The 25,996-nt window shown below is 31.5% G+C and overlaps 2 protein-coding genes across 2 annotated transcripts; both read left to right on the top strand.

The window, feature by feature from the left end:
* The first annotated feature begins 1,249 nt into the window (after positions 1–1,249).
* On the top strand, positions 1,250–8,506 carry LOC124838194 (GDSL esterase/lipase 1-like). Its single transcript, XM_088115892.1, has 4 exons — positions 1,250–1,265; positions 7,219–7,485; positions 7,572–7,693; positions 7,826–8,506. The coding sequence occupies exons 1-4, from the start codon at positions 1,250–1,252 to the stop codon at positions 7,970–7,972; spliced, it is 552 nt and encodes a 183-aa protein (XP_087972018.1). The 3' UTR covers positions 7,973–8,506.
* Positions 8,507–18,071: 9,565 nt separating this feature from the next.
* Positions 18,072–25,180, top strand: UBA1 (ubiquitin-activating enzyme 1). Its single transcript, XM_047313726.2, has 6 exons — positions 18,072–18,677; positions 19,356–19,573; positions 20,066–20,860; positions 22,729–23,597; positions 23,700–24,132; positions 24,363–25,180. Exons 1-6 carry the CDS (start codon positions 18,122–18,124, stop codon positions 24,957–24,959), a joined length of 3,468 nt encoding a protein of 1,155 aa, XP_047169682.2. The 5' UTR covers positions 18,072–18,121; the 3' UTR covers positions 24,960–25,180.
* The last annotated feature ends 816 nt before the right edge of the window (positions 25,181–25,996 follow it).

The following is a 25,996-nucleotide window of genomic DNA, read 5'->3' as shown; positions in this document are numbered from 1 at the left end:
CTAAAACCATAGAAATCCTTGTTTAAAATCCATTTATATACTTGTTATCTTTTTCATATGGCTTCTGACACATGTCATGTGATTGAAGGCATCTTGCGTTCTTCTGAAATCTTATAAGCAGAACAAAAGTAGTAGGATCCCATGGAGTTGAAGATTTGTAAATAACTCATCAAGGCATTTGTCAAATTAATTCCAACTAATATTAATTCTCAACATTTGTCAACTTACAACTAATATTAGAACTAAATTTTATTTTGATAAGATATTGACTAAACTCAATTTGTATGATTTATCATAGGAAACATAGTAATTTAAGAATTTTGAGTCAATTAATCCGTAGAATATTTGTGGTATATATTTTGTTACAAATATGTATTTGGATGGTATAATATAAAATATATTTCCACCCCTAAAAATATATTCTAAATTTTAAGAATAATAAGTTTTTCATTTTGTAATTTTAAATATATTTTCAAAATTTTGATTGCATAATTAAGAATAAAATTTTAAATGGGTAAATATATTTCGGTCTCATAAATAATATGAGCATGTAGAAATTTTCTTTTTATACCTATGTTCACGTCTTCTAAAAAAAATAATAATTATTTTTCTTATTATTAAAATAAAAGATTATTATTAGAATGATGAGAAACTACGTTTAAAATTATATTTTTATTTTAGATAGCTATTTTATAAAAATCATTTAATTAAATTTAAGGATAAATTAAAAAAATTAAAAAAATAAAATAATAAAATAATTTATATTAATTAACCAGAGACATCTATATTATAAATTATTACCATAATTAAAAAGAGAGGTGGTGGACAAAATAAGACTGTATCCATTTTTTTACCCTTAATTTATAAAATACTTTTCAGCTGAGTGAATTCTAATTTTTCTGTGCAAGGAGTGATGAATGTTTTTACTCTTTTCATAATAATACAATATGCTTTAAGATCCAAAGAAAGTAAAATAAATTCAAATATTTATTTTCATTATAATAAATATTAATGGTTTGTTGTATGATTTTAGTGTGTTATTGTTGTGCATAAAAAATAATAGTTGTTCAGTTATATGTGGACATTAAATATTAGTTATGGTAGTTATATATGAACGATTTCTGGTTGGCTTAGAGGTGAAGGGTTTAGTATGGATGTGCTTTCTAGGGGATCTAGGTTTGAATCCGGCCCTTGTCATGTTTGTTTATTTATTTATTTATCTTATTAGTGGGAAAGAAAGAGAAAAGACATGGCAAAGGGGAGGGGTGAGATAGTTAATAAGATAGAGGATTTATAGGGGGAGAAAGATTAGGTTAAATCGAAAAAGAAATAGAGAAATTTGAAAAAGAAAAGGCAGGGACGAACTGGAAAAACGAACCACGGAACAAGAGACGTGTGGAAGGAAGGAGAGGGGAACTACGGTTGTGTGTTTATTAGGTGATAGGGTTTTGTTCATCTCCTTTTTGACTATAATGTTATATTATTGTGGGGTATGTTTTATAAGTGTTATATGTTTAGGAGGATCGAAGGTTGAAGATGTCGTAACGTGATTATATTAGAAAAGTACTAGTTTTTGTAATATGCGTGTATTTATATTATTGAGTGATGAATAATGGGTGGAGGGAATCAAGCTTATATTCGATTGACAATAGTTTACTTTCTTATAGGGAATTTTATTTCCTTGACATATTTTTTTATGAGTGTTTAACCAGTTAATCTTTCAATTTGTTGTTTTGAATTTAAGTATGGATATTTAAAAGTTTTGAATTAATTTTTACTATTTATCTTTAAAAGTTTATATTCAATTATATAATAATACGTTGTTTTTTTTTACTTCCTACATACATCGTGTCAGACCTCGGAAAAACGCACTCAAACCCCTATTGTCAGAATCATTAAAAACGTACTTAAAATCCCTCTGAACGGGCGCCAGGTGTCAAGTAACTAGGATTCTGAAATCAGATAGTGGAAGGCAGGTGTCGGCAGAAGAGCGGACGCTCGTTTGGACGTGGGAAGAAAATGATTGTTTTCCGAAACTTTCGTCCCACTCTCTTCTGCATGCACCCTTCTTCCCAAACTCTGAACTTTTCATTTTCTCCTCCTTCTCACTAGAAACTCTATCTTCTCTCTAAGAAAACTCAACCTTTCTCTTTTTCGATCATCATTCAGACACCGTAGAAGTGCTTCCGGCGTCAAGAGCTTCCAGTTAAAGCGTTCGGTTTGAGAAGTGGAGCTGGTAAGCCTTTCTCTTCACTCAACCGTTCATTTTCCTAGGCATGCAAATTCGTTTCTGTTCTTATGTGATGATCGCCATTATTCAAATGAGTAGTTCTGAGAATGTTTTAATTTTCTTGGGTTAGTTGAAAATTGTCGAACCTTGAGAGTAGAAGAACCGGTAATGGTGAACTATGCTTCTGCCCTAGGACGATCGTTCACACTAGAGGTAAGGGAAGCTTATCTAACTTAATTGTATGTTGTTTGCACGTTCGTTGATAATGAATGTATGTTGCTGAGTGGTTGAATGTATGTATAAAGTATGAATACTGATATAGTTGTTGATGTGAAATATGATTTCTTAGTATGATATGAATTTTATAAAGTTATGAAATTATGTATTGAGAAACGAGTTGAATATAAATGAGATCTGAATATGAATTTCCCTATGATAGTGTACGTTCGTCATTGAACGGTCCTTGACCGTTCGGTGTTTCTATTAAATCTGTTTGAAATTGAATTCTTTCATTTGGAAAGAATTCTAGTTGAGGACGAACGTCTTCGTATGATAGTACTGTGCTTGAGCGTTCGGCCAAGCACAATTCCGACAATATCTCAATTATAAATCTTTCTATTATAAATTTTAGTAGCGCTCGGTCTCACACCAAGCGCTCGAAATGAGTGGTGCTCAGTCTTATACCAAGCGCTTTTACTCTTTTATAATTAATCAATCATGATGAAATAACGTTCCGTCCAACTTCTGTAGAATTCCCTTTCACCGTGTTCGGTCATTGACTGGCATTGGGTTTATGTACATGAATTATTCTAAGTATGGTTCCTGGACGTCTTGACTTGTCTACATTCATTTTCTCTGGCCTAAAACCTCCGTACTTGATATTCTTTGAGTGTTGGTTTGAGATCTCGAGAGTCAGTTCATTTAACTGATTCATGTTGTAAGTAACGTTCGTCCTATATTAAAAAAAAATTGTACTCGTTTTATTCCTAATTCTAACAGTAAACCTCTCGGTCTTATTCTATTCTAGAATGAGAGACTTCTCGGTCTCGTTCCTAGTATTCATTCTCGTTCTGAGTGAGGATTGAACGATCGATATTTGATGTTATTAGAATTGGTGATAAAGATGAAATTTAAAGGATGGATAATAAAAGATGAAGAGTATATGAGATGGATGATATGTTGTGAATTTCGAACGAGCGTTCCGGGGAGGAACGACTCATGAGTGAATATTGGAAGTGGTAAAGTATGACTGTGGTAATGCTAAGCTGTCGATTCATCCTGATGTTCCGTGAATACTCGTCCTCACATAGAGGATGGTAGGTCATGTGTGGGAACGACAGGAGGTCCTAGTCCTTAAGGGTACTTTGGACAGATAGGACTAACCTTGGGTGGCAGCTGATGAGAGTATTCCAGTTACTACATCACTCGGGTGCACGAACGTCGTAGCTACACAAATTTCATACAGTCCGGACAGTCAGTCTAGTAGTAGGCCTTGAATGGAACGTACGTAGAAATGTAATTGATGTGTTGAATATTAGAAATGTATGTTTGTACTTGAATTAAATTACATAAGCTTACCCTGCTTTTCCTGTCGTGTCTGTTTTGTATGTCCGTCCTTGTCGTTGCAATGATCATCCGTGTGGATGTGAGCTGGAGGAGACGAGCTACTTGAAGAAGCGCTGGAAGGGGAAAACTTGGTAGAAGTCGAAGTTAAGACTGAACAGTAGCACGTTCGGTCAGTAGAGTAGTTTTGTAGTGAGGTGGTCGTTCGTCTCTTTCTCACCTTCGTATGTGTGACCGTTCGGTAGTGGACTTTTGTAAACCGTTCGGTCAAACTTGTACATGTTTTGAATATATATATATATATATATATATATATATATATATATATATATATATATATTGTAACTCTCTGTAAGGTCGTTCCGCCATGCGCGTACATTTTCTTAGCGTAAGATTGAACTGAAATATTATTAAATGTAATTATTCGATTACATGGTTTATTACTATATTTTTAGGATGTTACACATCGTTATACATATTATGTGTCCGAAGCTATATGAATAAGATAAGTGTGACATTCATAAAATTATATTTATGTAACTTTATATTTATTGTCAATATTTATATGTATATTTGTGTAACTTTGTGTATATTTGGGTAAATTAGAATAAATTTATGGAATAAATTTATTTATGGAATGTTGTATAGGAACTATTGTTTACTTCTTTTTCCTACATAATATAAGATGAACTGGATATTCTTTTTTACATCATTTCATGCATAATATAAGATGAACTGAATTTATTATTGATGGATTTTCTCATTATGCATAAATGTTGTGTACAAATATAATTTTCTTTTGTACATATATTTTTGTTAAGTATAAGTACAAATTATATTTCAACTCTTTGCACATTACAAAACATAAGTACAAGTACATTATCCAAAGTTACATATTTTACTTAGTCGAAAATATTCAAAATATTTTTCTTTTACATGTACGTATTATCCTTTTACATAAAATGTTTTATGTACGTATATTTTTTTTATAAAAAATACAAATATAATTTACAATAAATCCAAACTTTAGAATAGGTATATATGAAGTTGAAAATTACTTTCGATTAGATTTATAAAGAACTCAAATTATTGGTGAAATTTCAATAAATACTATCTATGATTTATAATTAGACGTGTTAAATTAAGTTTTAATTCATGAGTCAACCCAATTAATCATGTTTGAGAGTTAAGTTAAGAAAATTTAGGGTCTGTAATCCATCAATACAACATTTTATTAAATTTTTTATTATTTTTTATAAGCTTTTTTGTTATAATTATTTATTACTCATAATTACATACATACACAATTTGATCTTTTTTAATAGTATAGTATTGTTGAATAATATTTGAATGTTTAATTTAATTGTTTGTTTTATATAGATTGATATTTTCATTTTCAACCACTTTTTTTACAATGATATTTAGATAATTGGGTAAACATTTTGATTTTACTATTATAAAAAAATAATTGAGTTAATCAACTTTCAATGTAGTGTAATAAATATATAAAAAGAATTATAAAAAAATATTTGTAAATAATTCAATCCATTAGTCTATTAAACTGTGGTGGATCAAATCAAGTTAGATTACGAATTTCTTTATTAACCAAAGAGTGAAGTGAGTTGAGTTGACTATTTTTTAGTTCAATGTAAGATGAGTCACTATGACTTATTTTAAACATACTTACACTCTTATTAATTTTGAAATATTTGTTAATCGTATAACCTATTTACATATTACTATTATGGATATTATTTTGAAACGACCAAGGGAGGAGAGACATAGAGAAGGAGTGTAGCCTATCTGAGCTCAAAAAAGCCTATAAGAAACTTGCACTGGTTAGAATGAATTGACACATTTCATTTTAAGATTTTTGTTATCTACTTAAAGAAATTATTATGTCAATCTGAAAAAATTTTGCACTCATTAACTAGTAATCATATGATAACAAATTTAATCATATGATATTTTTGCATTGTTGTTGAAAATTATTGAATAATAGATTTTAGTGTGCGCACTTTTGCCAAACACAATAATCCTACTGAACAAGATTAGCATTTTAAACGTGCATTGAAACATGTGATGAACTTAAACCAAACTATATTTAATTCAATAAGAACACTTGTATTTTGGGTATTAACATTTACTATACAAAACCTAAACATAATTTCCTCCTTGCCCACTTTATTTCCTTCTATTTAACGTTTGTATACGGTTACAAAGAAAAGAAAAGAAAATCGAGAGAAGAAGAAAGAAAAGCTCCAAGAGAAAAGAAAGTCCAGAGAGAGAAAAGAAGAAAGAGAAGCTTCTGACCAATTTGAAAAATCATTTAATGTAGTTGAAATAACTAAATTTTTGGATGTTTGATCAAATAAGGAAAACTCAATGAAATTCATAATTGTCTCAATAGTTTTTTTCTAATTGTCTAAATAGTCAAGAATTAAGACCATTCTAATGTCCCTTTCGCCATGCATAAACTGAACCAACAATTAGGATAAACACGAATAAGAAAGTTTCTAAAAATACAGATACCCCTAATACATCGAAACTCATTGTCCATGGATAAAGAAAAACCGTTTCAACATCAAAAACAACAAAAATGAGAACAAACATATATAATAACGGATTCGATAGTGAAAACGTCTATACACTTGTTTTTGTTTTGGAACGTTTGAATTGTGATTTATATTGTGTGGTTAAATGTTTCTAAAGGAATTTTAAAAATGAACATGATTTTTTGCATATAGCTAGAATTATTCTGAATTGCTTAGAAGTTGTGTTGTTAAATTATTTTAATTAAATTACTAGTCATAATATATATATATATATATATATATATATATATATATTCAAATTATTTAAAAAGAAACAACAAAAATGTTATCTTCAAATTCATTCAAATTTATCTATTTATCTTTCTTCAAATTTATCATCTCAAAAAAAACACTTAATATATTATGATTAAAAGTAAATAGCATGCAGTAATGAAAATCTTGATTTCATTGTTATTACCAAAAATCAAATATTAATACGTAGTCCATTAATTAAAAGTATTAAACAAAAATGAATGTCATCTAAAAAGAAAACACAGAACAAAGAAAAACAAAACACTAGATAAAAGAAAAACATAATAAATAAAAGGTGTTAAAAGCAATAAAAAGGCTAAATTGATGTTATTAAAACTCACACGAAAAGTTAGATAAGTTGGAAACAATGTTAGAATAAAAAGACTTACAGTATCATTTTCAATTTCATCTCACGTAATAACTCATTTTTTTTATATTAGCTATTATTTAAATTGACATAATAAATAATTTTTATTAAGGTATTATTTATAATTATATCACTAGTTAATTTATTATGACGATAGAAATAGTTAGTTGTCATCCTACAAATTTAGTAAGAAATTGATATTTGAGTGATAGAGAGATATTTACGAAAATTCAGTTTCTGTTTTATAGTTTCTTTAGCAACCTATGGCATAAGTTGCTGCCTAAGCCTGAGTGATGTTTGCCAGCCAAAAGAACACGCAGCATTATTTGTATTTGGAGATTCATTATTTGACGTTGGAAACAACAATTACATAAATACTACTTCTAATTATCAGGCTAATTACTCTCGATATGGGGAAACCTTCTTCAAGTATCCAACAGGCAGATTTTCTGATGGTCGTGTTCTTCCAGATTTCATAGGTATACAACAACTTTGCTTTTATGTGTTTAATTAAGACCAACCAATATCTCACTTCTTACAGCCTATATATACAATATTATTGCAGCTGAGTATGCTAACTTGCCTCTAATCCCACCCTATCTATTCCCTGGTAATCATCGATACGTTGATGGAGTCAATTTTGCCTCAGCTGGAGCTAGGGCTTTGGTTCAAACCCATCAAGGACTGGTCTGTTATGTTTTATTGTTAACTATTTATTACTTGTGGATGAGATTGAATGATATCTTTTATTCTTTTGATTAGGTCTTTAATTAACTTTGGTCCATGCCATCTATTTTTATCTGACTGTTCAATTTGCAGGTGATAGATCTAAAAACTCAGCTCAGTTATTTCAGGAAAGTCAGCAAGGAATTGAGGCAGCAACTTGGAAATGCAGAAACCACAGCTCTGCTTGCGAAAGCTGTTTACTTGATCAACATTGGAATCAATGATTACGAAATTACTTGATCAGGTATATGCAGGGTGTTCTGAATCCAAACTCAGCTTAACGAGCTAGAGGCTAACAATGTAGGAAGCAAAGGAAATGATCTAGAAATGGGTGCAGATGGTAAAAAGGTGGGATCTGCGAAAGGAGAGCAACTAGACATCAAAGGTCAAGTATGATTCTTGCTCTGGATTCCGTTTCCTAAAGGCATTCTTAGTCTACTAATTGTGAACATAATTATGAATATTATTTTATGGACATAATTATAAATCATATTTAATTAAGTTAAGTGACATATGAATAAAAAAATGAATTTTATTGTTCTAAATCTTAACATGGTATTAAGAGCTCTGAAAAATTTTAGGGAAAACTTTTTTTTTTCAAAACCATAAGAGATTATGGTAGGAAACATGGTGAACAGTCTCATGGTGAGCTAATAGAAATATGGTTTAATGTCTCAATAGGTTCCTATTTTTGTTCAGAATTTGAAATAAGTCCCTTTATTTTTTGGCGTCTCAATTGGGTCCTTATTTTTGTTAATTTGATGCAAATAAATCATTTCCGTCAATTTCATCAAACGGCGTTAATGAATGTGTGACGTGGCCTTACACGTGTCAATACTGTCCTCAGGCCACGTCACACATTCATTAACGCCGTTTGATGAAATTGACGGAAAGGATTTATTTGCATCAAATTAACAAAAATAAGGACCTAATTGAGACGCCAAAAAATAAAGGGACCTATTTCAAATTCTGAACAAAAATAGGGACCTATTGAGACATTAAACCTAGAAATATTTAGCATCACTTTAGTACAATGACAATAATGACAATAATGACAATAACTTTTTGACATTTTTGAATGTCTTCAAAATGAAGGATCATCTTTACGAATCACATTTTTTGGATTATTGACATGGGAGTCTCACAGCACCATGTGACAAAAAAAAAATATTTGTTTGATAAATGTGAAAAATATTTCAACTATATTGGGACATTGTTGAATAGGAAAGATGTCACCGCTGCAAAGTAAAGCAATATGATTTTGGAGGTGATTTGCAGTTTGATAATGTTCTTTTTGTGTCATAGGCTTGCAACTTAACTTTTTTATCTTCTTTAATTGATGCCTCAAATTGTATCGTTCAATTTACAAATGCATTATGTGTAATACAAAACTGAAAGATGAGGATGTTGATTAGAGCAAGCGAAAGAATCAATGTACTTTATTTTTTTGGGTATTCCAAGTATACTCTCATTAACAATTGACAAGATTCATCAATTGATATGTGAAACTTGTCAAAAAAGTGTTAAGGTTCATCCCCTCATGTGAGTCAATTCAGTAAAAGCAATAATACAAAAATTTGTGATATATATGCCCCCTTGTTAAACAACATAGGAATACTTTTTCATTAAGTGAACATACTACAAGTAGTTTCTAACTTAGTTCATTGTGATTTATAGGAGCTTTCGCACTCCTTCATCTTTTATGGCATATTTTTATTTAACAATTGTTGATGATTATTTCCGTACAGTTTGAGTTTATTTGTTATGCAACAAAACTGAAATTATGTTTATGTTTACGAACTTTATTGCCCTTATTAATAGATAATTTGATATAAAAATAAAGAAAATACAAAGTGACAACGACATTTAATTTAACTATTTGCATGATCTTTCTTTAAAGAGTAAAATTGTGTTTGAGACGTCTTGTGTGGATACTCCACAACAAAACTGAAATTATGTTTATGTTTACGAACTTTGTTGTCCTTATTAATAGATAATTTGATATAAAAATAAAGAAAATACAAAGTGACAACGATATTTAATTTAACTTTTTGCATGATCTTTCTAAAGAGTATAATTGTGTTTGAGACATCTTGTGTGGATACTCCACACCAAAATGAGAGAATGGAAAGAAAACATTAACATATCATAAATGTGGCACGAACACTCAAATTTATAGATAATTTATCAATGTAGTTTTAGGGTGAATGTGTGTTAGCAACATGTCATTTAATTAATAGCACATCCTTAAAAGTGTTTAATTATTTCACACTTTATGAAAAATTATTTGGTTCACTAACATGAAAGTTTTGGGTTGTTTATGTTATGTGCATCATCAACATCGTGATGGAGATAAATTTGGTAGTAGAAATTGGAAATATATATTTGTAGGTACCCGTATGGGAAAAAGGGATGAAAATTGTATGATTTGGAATCCGATGAATACTTTGTCTCCCACAATGTGAAATTTTACAAACATGGATTTTCTTTTGCTAATAATTCACGAGCCAATGTTCTTTATACTCCTTACATTAATTCTATTATTGAGTATTGATGATAATTATGTTAGATGAGAGACTCGTGATGAATCACCCTTTTATGGGGTGCATTGTGGCCTTACAAGAAGAAGAACAACACAACTTCAAGGGGGATTATATGGAGACTGTAATGAAAATGAGAGACAAAGTATAAGTGGTGTGGATGATGAGGTAGTGTTTCCACATGAAGTTGATGGGGATGATTTTATGGTAGTGCAAAAACAAAACAAGAGACAAAGATGGGAAAGGGGATAAGAATCAAAATTCCATTGAAAAAATATAAGGATTTTGCCACTCATGTTATAAGAAAAGTAAAGTCCTAAAAATTTTTATCAGTTCAACAACAATTCTTAGGTACTCTTTATCCTATTATTCACTTTGTAAATAGTGAATTATTGACAACGGGAAAATAACCTACAAAATTTAAGAACGACATAAAGGATTCTGGTAGATGTACCATAATGGTTGACAAGATAAGAGTCTTGGAAGAGGACGAGACATGGGTTCTGCAAAAACTCCCGTTTGGAAAGAAATTTCTCGAAAGTAAATGAGTATACAAAATAAAACATCACTCATACGAAAGCATAGAAGTTTAGAAGTGAGACTCGTCATATTTGGACATCATTAGAGAAAAGGCATAAACTATGATGAAATATTTGCCCCAATGACAAAAATGGTGAACGTACATATCTTTTTGGCAATGGTTATGTTCATAATGGGTTTCTTCATGGTGATTTGATTGAAGAGGTTTACATGAAAGTTCCTCTAGTTTTTCAACACTCTGACCTAAATTTAGTTTGTAAGTTGAAAATGTCATTGTACGGTGATAAATGTCCAAATTAAATCAATTTAAAAATAATTGTAATACTTATCTTATTTTTTATTTTGTTTAGATTTTGCTTAGTTCACTCCTATTTATCTTATTTTGCATCTTTAAGCCTCATAAGAGAGTTAAAGTGAAAAAATAGAGAAATTGGATTAGAATCACGCAAATGACAAATTGTGACTGATGCGGTTGAGTGGTAGGATTGAGCTTGAGCCATATGCATGTTCTTTATGTGTTCTTATTTATAAAATGTGTTCTTATTGTAAATGCATGTAGACAAATTATGTTAGGTTTAAACTCTCATTTGGTCCTCATCGTTTTTTTTCGGTCTCAATTGGGTCCATAAACTTGTAAAATTGAGTCAATTAAGCCATGTCCGTTAAGTTTTCACTGGTGCACGCTATATAAAAATATTTTATTATGTGAATTTTTTAAAATTAAGAGTTTTTGTCGTGGCAAAATTTATTCCTAATCGAACCAAGGAATTTATCCTCCAGAACCTCACCTCCCTCACTGTCTCCGGCATCCAAATCAAAGCCTCTGGCCCCTTTTTTATCCTTTGCAGGGAGCAGGTTTAATTGGATCTTTATTGTAAGAAAAATCAATTTGTATCAATTGAGGTTGTTTGCTTGATGGTCCTTCGACCCTGCGAGTGGTGCAGAGAGACTTATGTTGGAGCCTTTCACTTTGTTCTTCTCTTTTTGGGAACAATGACTTAAGTGGGTCTTCCTTGTAAGAACCTGATGCCAAACACAGGAGAAAAAAAAGGGATTTGTGGTTTTTTTGAGTCAGAAAAGAATTTCACAGTTTATTTCACTCTCGCCCGTGTTTGTCATACTTGATTTTATTAGTTATTCTAACTCCTCTACGTTAATGTCCACTTTCTTGCAAATCCGGTGCACAATTTCTTGGCATTATTGTGATAAGTTATGGTTTGATTCTATTATATCATTTTGTATTTTGTTGATTCCTGATTACAAAATGAACAAGAAATAGTAAAAAATCATAAACAAAAAAATAGGGATAAATCCATAATCAGAGACATCATAAAAAAAAAACAATCAAGAAATTAAATAGATTCTTGAGAGTGTGTGAAATGAGTCACTAAGTGTTGTGCCTCTCTTTTCTTGAAGGTGTGAAATGAGTCACAAGTGAGAAAGAATTCACAGTTTATTCACAATTTATTGAAAGTGACAAAAGTGTTTCTAATCAATTACATTATACTGTCAATTACAATTACAAAAGTGTTTATCCAATGCAGAGATTATGAAACTGAAGATCCCACAAAAGTAGAAGACAAACACATACTACAAAAGCAAGAGGATTTGCCACTTTTCTTGTACACCCAAAAGCCACATCAGATAAGAATTTGAAGCCAACCAGTGTTACTATGTTTAACAAACATAACAATGTGACCATGGATGCAACATTAATGTTGAGTTATTGATATTAATGTTGAGTTATGGGAGCTTTAATGTTATTGAAATACTCAAGCTTGTCCAAATAAGAAGATTTCTGAGCATAATCAAGAGATTTAGTTGCACTATTTTCATCATTTTCGTCCACGAAATCCTTTAAATCTCTTGTGAGGTTACTGTTCTTTGCATCCAACTCCTCCTTGATTGAAGTCCAACCCATGAAATCTGAGAGAGTCATTCAAGGTGGTGTATCTGAAGAGTGAATGTTGGAATTTTCATCCTCAGAGTTTGGGGAAGTCCTCCCAGATATTGGTAAAGAATCCACTGAAACCCTTATGTTGCTCCAACGCCACCAACAATTATCTTTTCTCCGTGCACAAGCCTTCAACCTGCAAGAGAAATACAGAGATATAAAAACCCAATTGGAGTAGAAGTCGTCACTGTAGAGACCACCCTAGCGATCTCCACCATGCCTGAACACCATCTTCACACATCACCATCAACACGCATCTGCAAAGAGAACTAGACCGTGAACATCTTCTCAATCGCGACCTCCGTCATCAATCTCACACATCCATGGCAGCTTGCACCTCCATTCGAAACCTGCACACAGATTCAAAACCCCAATCACAAAGAGGAAACCCTGTAATTTTAACATAAACCAATTAAATTTTGTCATTTCATAATCTTTTAATTTAAATAAAAATTCTACGTAATCAAACAATACATATCAACATATTAAGTGGGCACCATGTCAGCAACTGTAAACGGCGTCAGTGAAAACTTAACAGACATGTCTTAATTGACTCAATTTTACAAGTTTATAGACCCAATTGAGATCGAAAAAAAAATGATGACTCACTTGAGATTGACCAACAATATGAGGATCAAATGAGGGTTTAAACCATTATGTTATTATTGTAATAATATGTCTACATGTTGTTGGATTTGTTGCAACACTCTACTCCATGAGTATGTGATTTCTCCATAGTTATATCAATGGAGTAGTAACGCTTTATGCTTTCTTTTCTATCCATCATCATCATACCTCTAGTATATTTATATATGCTTTCGTTTTCATGTTTGTGAGTTGATTTATGATTTGTTATTTGATGACTTGATCATTTATCTTATTTCATTAACGTAAGATTGAGTGGGAGCTGGTTTCAAGTTGTAGCCTAATCAATTCACATTCTGCTTTTAGATGCTAGGAATATATCTCTGTTGATCACAAAGTCCTGATTTTAACGTAAGTAATTCATTCAAGTCACCACTGAAAGACCATCCTGAAGTTTAATGATCTTATACTTTAGGTACCAAGAATAGACCTAAAGTTACACTTAAGAGTACTCCCAAAATATTAAATGATCTACGTAATTGAATAAACAAGGAAAGTAGAATTACATTGTTGTATTAATTGAATTTATCACAGTTGCATCTAAGACATATAAACTGAATCTAGCCTCCTCTCCACTTACTATTTATATTACAGAGGGAAGAAATACATCTCTATGTATTGGCCTATGTAGATAACTTAATTATTGCAGAAAATAATATTTCAACCATAAATCTTTTAAAAATTTACTTAAGTTCTTTTTTCATACGAGGAACCTAAGAGTCTTATAATATTGTTTGTGGTTGGAGTTATAATCTTAAAGAGTTTTATCTTTGTTAGAAAAATATATACATTGAAGTAATTGAAGACAAATATTTATTAGAATAAATGGATTTTTCAATGAACAACACACATAATAAAATTAGGTTTTCATTTACTTTTGATTAAAGGGTAAAATTGGTATATTGAAAATAATGGGTTGTAATAAGAAAAACAGGTGCAGGGAAGAAGCTGCCGATATATATATATATGTATAGTCTTATTTATAGTGAGCCCAATTACTCTGTTAATTGATTGTTGGGTGTTGCTCCCTCCACCACCACACCTTTCTCCCTCCACCTCCCCAATTTTTTTTAATTCCAATTATATCCTCAAATTAAAATTTTTTATTTTTATTATTTTAATTTATTCCAAACCTAGTTCTCCTACTTTACTCCCTGCACTCAATCTTTCCATCTCTCAATTTCGTTTAACAATTTGTCTTCTGTTTTACTTTACAACTCCATTTGTCTTCTCCGTTTCAGTTCTCCTCATACGATTCTTTCTTCTTCATTTTCCTTACATTATTAAAATACATAAAAAATATATTAAAAAATAATAAATCAAAACATTTAAATTAAATTATTAAAATATTTCCAAAATAAAGAATAAACTAATAAAATAAATCTAAAATTAAAAACGTAACTCAGAGTCCGTTTAAGGAAAGAACGGATGTCAACATCTGTTTATGGAAAGAACGGATGTCAACATCCGTTGAAGGATGTCACCGTTTAAAAGTTACGTTTTTTATTTTAGGGTTTTATTTGAAGGTTTATTCGAAAACACACCTTAAGGAAGCAACACACGCACTGCACCACTCCACACACTGCACCACGAGAGCGACACTGCATCACGAGAGCGACACTGCACCACGAGAGGGAGATTACTTGATAATTCTTTCCACTACCACCAACCTTTACAACTTGTAGTATCTCACCGCGACAAAAGAAAGAGATGAAGAAAAATAATGTTAAAATAAAAGAAAAATATTTTACTCATGTAGGAGGAACTAAAATAGGTTATTAGTGGAATAGGTTGTGAATGGGTAAAATTAAAAAAATTAACCCTAAAAATAAAATTTTATTTAAGGGCAAAATAGTAAAGGGGAGGTGGAGGAAGAAAGGTGTGGAGGTGGAGGGAGCAACACCCTTGATTGTTTAATCCTATACTTCCAACATCTTATCCTATACCTCTAAACATTTCATTTTTAACCTTTTAATAAATATCTTTTCATTTTTTTTATATTAAAAACACTGTGTACCATCTTAATAATAATTAAATTTAAAATTCATAATTTTATATTTTAATAATTCTTAAAACATAATTTATATTATAATAATAGTTATATTAAAACTATAAAAATAGAATAATTAAAATAAAAATAATAAAAATAAAAATAAAATTATATTAAATAATATATTTAAAAATATTAAATAATATTAAAATATTAAATTAAATTAAATAATTATTAAAATTTAAATAAAAAACAAAATTTTAAAAACAATCAAATATCAAATTAAATTATATTGAATAAAATATTTAAATAAATTAAAATTATATTAAAATATTAAATTAAACTAAATAATTATTAAAATTTAAATAAAAAAAACAGTTATTCATTGGATATGGATATCCGTAGGGTAACTTATGGGATGTCTTAACAAATTTTTCAAAATTTGGTTTTTGTTGAAATTTTAATAATTATTAATTTTAATTTAATATTTTAATTTAATTTAATATATTTAAATATATTTAATGTGATTTTAAATATTATTTTTATTTTCATTATTATTATTCTTATTTTAATTATTTTTATTTTAATTTTTTTAATAAAATTATTATAAAAATATAAATCATATTTTAATAATTCTTAAAATATAAATATAATAAATAATATTATAATTTTTATTTAAATTCAATATTTATTAAATTTTAAATAAAAAGCAAAATGTTAACATATTTTACGGATTTTAAACAAGTTTTTAAAATTTGGTTTTTATTTAAAATTTAATAATTATTTACTTTATTTTAATATAATTTAATATATTTGAATATATTAAATCAAAATTATTATTATTATTATTTTTTTATTATTAATATTATTTTTATTATTTTATTTTTATGTTTTTAATATAACTATTATTGTAATATAAATCATATTTTAATAATTATTAAAATATAAAATTATATTAATAGTATTTAAATTTTAAATTAAATTAAATTATTATTAAAGTAGTGAAGAGTGTTTTTAGTAAGAGAGAAAAAATTGGAAAAATATTTATTAAAGTTAAAAATGAAAGTTTTGAAAAAGTTAAAGGTGTATGATGAGATTGTTAAAGGGTTAAAAATGTAATTTTTTGGAAGATATTGGAGGTGCACTCATTAATTTTTTTCAAAATGCAGAGCCCACTGTCCTTTCCACGATTTTTCCAATATGCTTTTACCTCCTCCATCCTACAATTTCTTCCTTTACCCCCAATTTTTTTAAATGATTATTTTATCTTTTTTAAAAGTACTTTCAGATTACATGTTATGAAAATTCTCCAGAGTTTGCAAAATTAATGAATAAGATTTTAGAACAAAATTTCAGAAATAGAAATTTTGGAATACATAAAATGCATTCAAAAACAATTTTTTTGAAATAATTTTTTTAAGACACATATAATACTTTTTAGAACGAGAAAATACACAAAATACGTTTATTTTATTAAAAACTTTTCGAATCAAGTTTTTTTTTTTCTGCTCTCTTCTTTTTTTTTTCTTACCGCGTTCTCCATATTTTCTTCTCCTCTTGCAACAACAGCATGATATATGCTATAATGTCGAAATATTGTTCAATCTTTTTCTATTAATGTGAAATGTTGTTACTAATTTTAGGGATGCAGATAAATGTTAACGAAAAAAAATCTCAAACACCTAAAGAAATTTTAAATTCTATATGAGTAACATTTTATTATTATTATTTTCATTTTGCATAATTTCTTAAAACATGAATTTAATTATTTTAATAGCTATTAATTTGTATTAACCTACTAATCAAATAATAAAGTTTAAAGTATACAGCTAACATAAAATATAATATAATCATTAATTTTTTTAATCCCGTGTTATTTTTTTATTATATATTCTTAACTAAAACATAATTAATAATTTAATATATAATTTACTTGAAATTATATGAAAAGTAAAATTATAAGTTAAGTTGGAATCTCTGTCGCTTTTTCTGATCCACTACGCTGTCATATTACAAAGACAGTTCGTTAGAGATATTTTTTCTTTCTGCTTTCATAATTAGAGTTTTCTCTTAATATATTTAATTATTTAATTAATGTCCCTATAATCATATTTTGTCAAAACATATCAACAAATGTAAAAGCACAAAACTTATTTTTCGTTATTTCTAGCTTGTTCTAGATTTTTCCTCCTCTGGATGCACTGCCTGCTGGAGCACAGTACGCGGGGTACAACCCAACGCCAGTGTCGTTGATACAAGCCACATGCCAAAACGACGACGTGGCAATCACTCAAGAGTCCTCTGTTTCGCTTTCTGACTTTTTATCTTTCACTTCACGCTTCTCGCCCTGTCTTCTCTTTCCTCTCTCATCTCTCTCTTCTGAGAAGAGAGAAAAAATGGAGTAGCACCTGTCAGGTCCTCACTCGAAGCGAAACCCTAGAATAGTAGCATCGCATTCGCCTTCTTTTTGCAAATCCATAAATACCCTTCTCTCTCCACCCTCGCAATAAAATCCCAAACTCCACGAAACAGAACAAAGCCAAACGAAACAAAACACTCTCTCTCCGATTCTCTGCAATCAGGTTCCATTCTCTTTCTTCCTTCGCACCGAAGTTCAAATCGGTACGTTGCTTCTCTCTTCGTTAATCTCCTTCGATTAACTCTCTTTTACTCGAACAATTACAGTTACAAATACAATTACGAAAATAATAATTGTGCTCATGCTACGTAAGCTAGGGTTAGGGTTTTTCCTCGCCGTGATTCCGTTAGTGGTTTCGCGGTTTGTGTTTCTTGCTTTTGACTTCGATCCTCTTCGCGATCATCGCGCTGTTAATTCTCCCTTGTTCTTCATTTCTTTTGTTGTTCTTGTCGTCGTCCTCACGATCGCGCTGTGTGGCGTGTTCAGCAGCTTACTGCACTATATGCTTCCAACTAAGAGACCTTGCGAAGTACCGGTTGCAGTAGAAGAGGAGACCGAGAACAGCGACATTTGCAGCAGCAGTTTTTCCAAGAGGAATCGGATCGCCGCCGGAACCACCGATTCCACGGTGAAGAGCGACGACACCACCGTCCTGAGCTTCAACAACAACAGCAGCTATAAAAGCGGGAGCACGAGTCAGGGAGCGTCGGCCATGGCTTTGGGCGACTCTAACCCGCCGGACATCGATGAGGATCTCCACAGCCGTCAGCTCGCCGTCTATGGTCGGGAGACCATGCGGAGGCTGTTTGGTTCCAGCGTTCTGGTCTCCGGGATGCAAGGTCTTGGCGTCGAGATTGGTAAAATCTTTGAACACTTTGCTTTTGAATAATATTTGTGCTGTTTGGGTTTTCTCTTGAATTGAGATCGTATTTAGATTTGATCTTATCTGGTTTTCCTCAGTTGATGGTGAAACTCTCTTAATATTAGTTTTATTTGAGCTTTCTTCTTGATGTTTCTTGCCCTGCTTGATTTTCCTGGCAGAAGAGAGTGTTAAGTTGATAAATAGTGGGATTTATGTTAGTACATCTGGTGATTTTATCCTTATCCGTCCACTGCCATCTGGAAAAACTGTAGGCAGACTGATGTAATGCCTGTTTTTGTAATATCGTAGCTTTGTTGTTGGTCATAATAGATTTGTCGTAAAAATGATCACCAGCAATCTTTAAATTGCAATCGCAGTTGAGGTTTTGTCGCATCCTGTGATGTGTCCAAAAACCTTGATGTTGCCGACCGAATTTTAGATACCTCTTGATCATCAACTGATGGAATCAGTGTTGTAATTTCTTTTAGAGATTTGTAAAATATAATTTACATTGATTTATTGAGAGATAATTTAATTATGTTATTTCAACCGTACATTTTGTTGTGTGATTTGATTTTGTATTTAATGGTGGTGCATTTTTGGATTGAAGTTAGTATCAGCTCTGAAATTTTAAATCTTGTTTTGGATTTCTAATGAAGTTTACTGCTTACAGCAAAGAATCTCATTCTTGCTGGTGTCAAATCTGTGACCTTGCATGATGAGGGAACTGTGGAGCTGTGGGATCTATCCAGTAACTTTGTGTTTTCAGAGAATGATGTTGGTAAAAACAGGGCAACATCTTCTGTTAGTAAGCTACAGGAGCTCAACAATGCTGTGATTGTCCAAAGCTTGACTACTAATCTGACAAAAGAGCAGCTTTCTAATTTTCAAGTACCTACTTCTGCTGTCTAATCTTCCCTTTCAAAATGCATTTCATGTTATTTATTTTCTATTACAATGTATTTGTTTTTATGGTTGTCATGTCGCACTTTGTTAATAACTAGTAAGTTCCAGTCAGTTCACTTTCATAAAAGAATACTGTTTCAATAATCAATTCTTATGAGCATAGATTTTGAAAGCTACAAATGAGGTCACACTTGTAATAGTGATTATTTTTATTGTATAGCATTTATAATATAAATTTCTATTAGTAAACGAATCACAGAGATGGACTCACCTTCCTCTAGGTCCTTTTTCTTGTAACTTTGCATAAATTACGTCCTTGTTTGATTTGTATAATTCTGTAGTAATTTAATGCTGAGATTTTTCATGTTTGTTTTCCATTGATGTAAATGAACTGGATTCTTCATATTTTCAACTATAAATTCATTTGTATGGAAGTTTTGATAATATATTTACTGTTTTTATTTCATTAATTTGTAGGCTGTTGTTTTTACTGATATCAGTCTTGAGAAAGCCTGTGAGTTTAATGATTATTGCCGCAGTCAGCAGCCTCCTATTGCCTTTATTAAAACTGAAGTTAGAGGACTTTTTGGTTCCGTGTTCTGTGATTTTGGGCCTGAGTTTACTGTTGTTGATGTTGATGGGGAAGAACCCCATAGTGGCATAATAGCATCCATAAGCAATGACAACCCTGCTCTAGTATCATGTGTTGATGATGAGAGGCTTGAGTTTCAGGATGGAGATCTTGTTGTATTCTCTGAAATTCATGGTATGAAAGAACTGAATGACGGAAAGCCTAGAAAGATTAAAAATGCTAGAGCATATTCGTTTACTCTCGAAGAAGACACTACAAATTATGGTATGTATGAGAAAGGTGGAATTGTTACACAGGTCAAACAATCAAAGGTATTGAACTTCAAATCACTTAGGGAAGCACTCAGTGATCCTGGTGATTTTCTTCTAAGTGATTTTTCTAAGTTTGATCGTCCTCCTCTCCTTCACTTAGCATTCCAGGGTTTGGATAAATTCATATCTGAGCTAGGTCGCTTACCTGTTGCTGGTTCGGAGGAAGATGCACAAAAGCTTGTATCTATTGTCAGTGAAATTAATGACAACACTACTGATGGGAAATTAGAAGACATTAATCCAAAACTTTTAAGAAACTTTGCCTTTGGTGCCAGGGCAGTATTGAATCCTATGGCTGCTATGTTTGGTGGAATTGTTGGACAGGAGGTTGTTAAAGCGTGCTCTGGGAAATTTCATCCACTTTTTCAGGTGAGAATATTGTGGCTCGAAATTTTCTTAGTTTTGAAATTGTGTTGTGCAAGGTGAAACCAAGCTTGTGTAAATATCTTTTATTGATAAATTTATTTCCCTTTCAAGTACTTATCTGATTGATGTTGTCTGTTCAGTTTGTTTTTTCTTGTATATTATTAATTACTTAACCGATCTAGTTTCTGAAGATTAACTCCCTTCCCATTGGTTGAACAAGACCTGTGAACTCTACTCTTATAATGATATATGATCTTGACTACAATTTGGTATTACCCGACTTCAAAAAGTTTCTAATGCACAACATTCAAAGGTAAGTATCATGTAGTCAAAAAAAAATCTTAGCTTCTATCCTACTCTTCTTTGGTCATACAAAAATATTTAAAAAGTAACGATTGTCATAAGTTTGGACCAATGCTGTCGAAATTGTCAGCATACTTGCGAACTTGTGTGATTCTACTGTTGAAGGAGACAGTGGCGAGCTTAGACACAAGGTAGATGGGAAGAATCATACCTCTGATTCTGCACTGTGTTAATCTGTTTGTGCAGAGCTTGGGGTTCTAGTTAACTGACCCATAGTATTGTTTTTTCGATGTGGGTTTCTGAAGACCTTGTTTATTAATTTAGGAAATATTGCTCTCTTTTCCTAGGCTCCTAATTGCAGTTTAATATAAGAGCTAAACAGCTATGCACGATGATGCTCAATCTCCCATTATCATCATCATTGTCTGCCATGGCAGCGCTCCATCGTTGTTGATCATTGCCTTCATCTTCGTCTCTGTAATTTTTCTTGATATTTTCTTCTGTTCGTGCTTCAATTTAGACTTGTAGAGTGTTTGGTTCTGTTTAGAATTTGAAGTAAAATTGGAGTCAAACGAAGGTGGTTCAAGTCATTTTATGACATATGAACCTATTCTTAGTTGTATTATAAGATCTTATTAAGCCATATGAGTCAAGTTACGATCTTTAATCCCCTTCAGATCCTCAAATTTTACAACATTGGTTTGAACCCTGGCCAACTATGTACCAGTAAGAACCGTGATATAATCATTTGACTAGTGTCAATCAAAAATGAAAGATTAATGCAAAGATTAAAAAGAGCAAGGGAGAGGAAGAAGCTGGTGCTGATTAAGCCACAATGTGGTCAATATTGATAAATTGCCTCTATATAGCATACACAACTCTGGGATATGAAATTCATGTTTTGATCACCCTTTTAAGTCGTGGTCCACTTGTTTTTCCAGGATAATTTCTGTGATCACTCACCCTCTTTCACATTTGTATGTTTTAGTTTTAGAATCCGTATCATTGTAGAAACATGATAATGTGCGTATATTCCAATCAATGCTAGCCAAGTGGCTAATTTAGATAGATATACAGTAGCTAAGATTAGAGAATAAATATGAAGTGAGATAAAGTAGCCCTGATATTTTTCTGTTTTGAAGTTGGGTTTGTCATGATACTCAGCAATCACATAGGCTTATAGGCTATTGGTATAAATATGTTGTTTATTTGTTCTGTGGAACTGATGTTTTCTAAACTTTTGTTAATTGCCTCTTTAATTAGAATCGTATCCTAGGGAAGAAGGATCTGATAGTTTACAGGTTTTTCAAATGATTTTAAAAATAGTTTTCGGATCCGGATAGATAACTAATAGTAAGGGTAAGGCAATACAATTTATTCTGAATTCTTTATTTTCAAGACGGAAGAAATTGGTATTACTTATAAAAGCAGTATTAAGAAATTATACTTATCAATTCAGTTTTTTCTTTAAGTAACAGAACATAGCTTTCAAGAATAGAAAACAATTGGCACTTAATAACACTGGTCTTTGGTATGTGTTATGGTTTTAACTTCTGGTTCCTCTGCAGTTCTTCTACTTTGACTCTGTTGAATCACTCCCTTCAGAACCAGTGGACCCAAATGATTTCAAACCAGTAAATGGCCGTTATGATGCACAGATTTCAGTATTTGGACGGAAATTACAGAAAAAATTAGAGGATGCTAAAGTGTTTGTTGTTGGATCTGGTGCTTTGGGATGTGAGTTTTTAAAAAATCTTGCTCTCATGGGAGTTTCGTGTGGAAGTCAGGGTAAACTCACTATTACTGATGATGACGTGATAGAGAAGAGTAACCTAAGCAGGCAGTTTCTTTTTCGTGATTGGAATATTGGACAGGCTAAGTCCACGGTTGCTGCTTCAGCTGCTGCATCCATAAATCCTGGTTTTAATATTGAAGCTCTACAAAATCGGGTTGGCACAGAAACTGAAAATGTGTTCAATGATACCTTTTGGGAAAACCTGAATGTTGTTATAAATGCCCTAGACAATGTTAATGCAAGATTATATGTTGATCAGAGATGCTTGTATTTCCAAAAGCCTCTTCTTGAGTCTGGAACTCTTGGAGCCAAATGCAATACACAGATGGTTATTCCTCACCTGACAGAAAACTATGGTGCATCAAGAGATCCTCCTGAGAAGCAGGCACCAATGTGCACTGTACACTCGTTTCCACACAACATTGACCATTGCTTGACATGGGCACGATCTGAATTTGAGGGTTTGCTAGAGAAAACTCCAGCTGAAGTAAATGCATATTTGTCTAACCCAAGTGAATATACCACCTCAATGAGGAACGCTGGAGATGCTCAAGCAAGGGATAACTTGGAGCGTGTTCTTGAGTGCCTGGACAGTGACAAGTGTGAAACTTTTGAAGATTGTATCACTTGGGCTCGGCTAAAGTACGTTCCTTTGACAGTATATGCTACTCTCTATTAACTTTTATATTAATGGTGTGTGAGCATATTAGTTTTGTGTCCTTTTATAAACACATTTCTCCACAGGTTTGAGGATTATTTTGCTAGCCGGTTGAAGCAGTTGATCTACACTTTTCCCGAAGATGCTTCTACTAGTACTGGAGCTCCTTTCTGGTCCGCGCCAAAAAGATTCCCTCATCCCCTGCAGTTCTCATCGTCTGATTTAGGTCATCTAAATTTTGTGTTGGCAGCTTCAATTTTGCGTGCAGAAACCTTTGGTATCCCAATCCCTGATTGGGTTAAGAACACTAGGAAGGTGGCCGAAGCTGTGGATAGGGTGATAGTACCTGACTTTCAGCCCAAGGAAGGTGTGAAAATAGTGACAGATGAGAAGGCTACCAGTCTCTCCACAGCTTCTATAGATGATGCAGCAGTTATTAATGATCTAATAGTCAAGTTAGAGAGGTGTCGCGCTACTCTGCCGTCAAAGTTCAGGATGAAACCAATTCAGTTTGAGAAGGTACTGCATTTCCTGTCACTTCGATTGATTTTTCTTTTCTCTGACGCTCCTTCTAGTTTCACTCTCTTGATAAAGTTACGTAATCTCATCAATTTGTATATTTTGTAGTTATGTTCGACGATCCTGACTTTATATTTATTTGATGTGACTCTTCTGCATTTTGTGTTTATATATTTTTATGAGTCGTTTTCGCCAATTGAGAACAAACCATTCTGCCATTTTAACTACAGGATGATGATACAAACTACCATATGGACGTGATTGCTGGGCTTGCCAACATGAGGGCCCGGAATTACAGCATTCCTGAGGTGGATAAGCTCAAAGCCAAGTTTATTGCTGGACGGATCATTCCTGCAATTGCAACCTCGACCGCCATGGCCACTGGTCTTGTCTGCCTGGAGCTTTACAAAGTTTTGGATGGAGGGAAGAAAGTTGAAGACTACAGAAACACATTTGCTAATTTGGCACTGCCTCTGTTTTCAATGGCTGAACCAGTTCCACCGAAGATTATCAAGCATCAAGATATGAATTGGACAGTTTGGGATAGATGGATTGTTGGAGATAATCCTACCCTGAGAGAACTTCTTGAGTGGCTTAAGGCAAAGGGGTTGAATGCTTATAGTATTTCCTGTGGAAGTTGCCTGCTCTATAATAGCATGTTCCCTAAGCATAAAGAGCGAATGGACAAAAAGGTAGCAGATCTGGGAAGGGATGTAGCCAAGTTGGACATTCCTTCATACCGTCGTCATTTGGATGTTGTTGTGGCATGTGAGGATGATGATGATAATGACATTGACATCCCTCAAATATCCATTTATTTCCGTTGATAGAGCCCTATTCCGTGTTTGAGACTTAGGTCAATGACACAGACCGACACCATGTTTGACTTATGCATCATATTCATAATTCATACAAAAGGAAAACATTATGTCAATTTTCATGTGAATTGAGAAAACAACTTTGTTCCTCCTCATTTTTCTCTATTTGCATATACTATTATGTTGTTACGGTCTCTGTTTATTAAGTTAAGAGTTGAGATTATATTTCAGTTTAGGCACGTCTTTTTAAGATAAATTGTGGATACTTCTAAAATAACTTTCTACTGTAATAATATAATTACATCTTTAATATGCGTAGTTAAATTATGTCAGTCTAAGCAATTTTTTTTGTTGTATTTCATAAATTAAACATTACAGTATGGTCCCGTCATCATTGAAATGAGAGTAGCTTGGAAGGAGCTATGGTTTTGTTAAGAGATGTTTAGTGAAATTATTCGTAAAAGCACATTAGACATATATAATATATACACAATTTTTTATATAATTTTCAATTTTATTTTATTGATAATACTTTTCGAAAATGTTTTTAATGAATTTTCAATTCTATAATATTTTGTTTACAGATAAATCATTTAAATCACATTCATATTTTTTCAATTGTTGATTATATTTTGTTTTGTATAAATTTTATAGTATATTTTCAATACTTTTTACAATTTAAAATGAAGTAAAATAACATTTTTAAATGACTATCACGCTTTTGTTATATTAATTAATATTTAAAAATCTAAAAATAATACAAGTAAAACAAATCTACTATCTATAAATTGAATGTAAAATAAAATAAATTATATAATAAAAAAAATCCTGACCATTACAGTTCCTGACCATTTCTTGTCGTATAAGGACTTACCGAAAAAGAAAATCAAATTAGATTTATATGGATGACAAAATTATTGATTTTGTGATTAAAGATTCAATTAAAAAATATAAGTTTGAGAATTTAACATTCCATTGCTTGCTTAAAATTTAGAAATTATTTTCGGAGTACTGTTCATTTGCAGTAAGTTAACAACATTATATTT

Source organism: Vigna umbellata, chromosome 5 (genome assembly GCF_029865625.1).
Source record: "Vigna umbellata cultivar VRB3 chromosome 5, Vumbellata_1.0, whole genome shotgun sequence".
NCBI lineage: Eukaryota > Viridiplantae > Streptophyta > Magnoliopsida > Fabales > Fabaceae > Vigna > Vigna umbellata.
Note: the sequence above shows the minus strand (reverse complement) of the source record. Positions and strands in the feature narration are given on the sequence as shown.

Bases quoted from the DNA above. Each gene is read 5' to 3' on its own strand.
- UBA1 (XM_047313726.2), top strand. From the start codon at position 18,122: ATGCTACGTAAGCTAGGGTTAGGGTTTTTCCTCGCCGTGATTCCGTTA. The intron at 18,678-19,355 runs GTAAAATCTTTG...TACTGCTTACAG, and splicing joins AGGTCTTGGCGTCGAGATTG to CAAAGAATCTCATTCTTGCT. The intron at 24,133-24,362 runs GTACTGCATTTC...TTTTAACTACAG, and splicing joins AACCAATTCAGTTTGAGAAG to GATGATGATACAAACTACCA.
- LOC124838194 (XM_088115892.1), top strand. The intron at 7,486-7,571 runs GTATACAACAAC...ATATTATTGCAG, and splicing joins TGTTCTTCCAGATTTCATAG to CTGAGTATGCTAACTTGCCT. The intron at 7,694-7,825 runs GTCTGTTATGTT...TTCAATTTGCAG, and splicing joins TTCAAACCCATCAAGGACTG to GTGATAGATCTAAAAACTCA.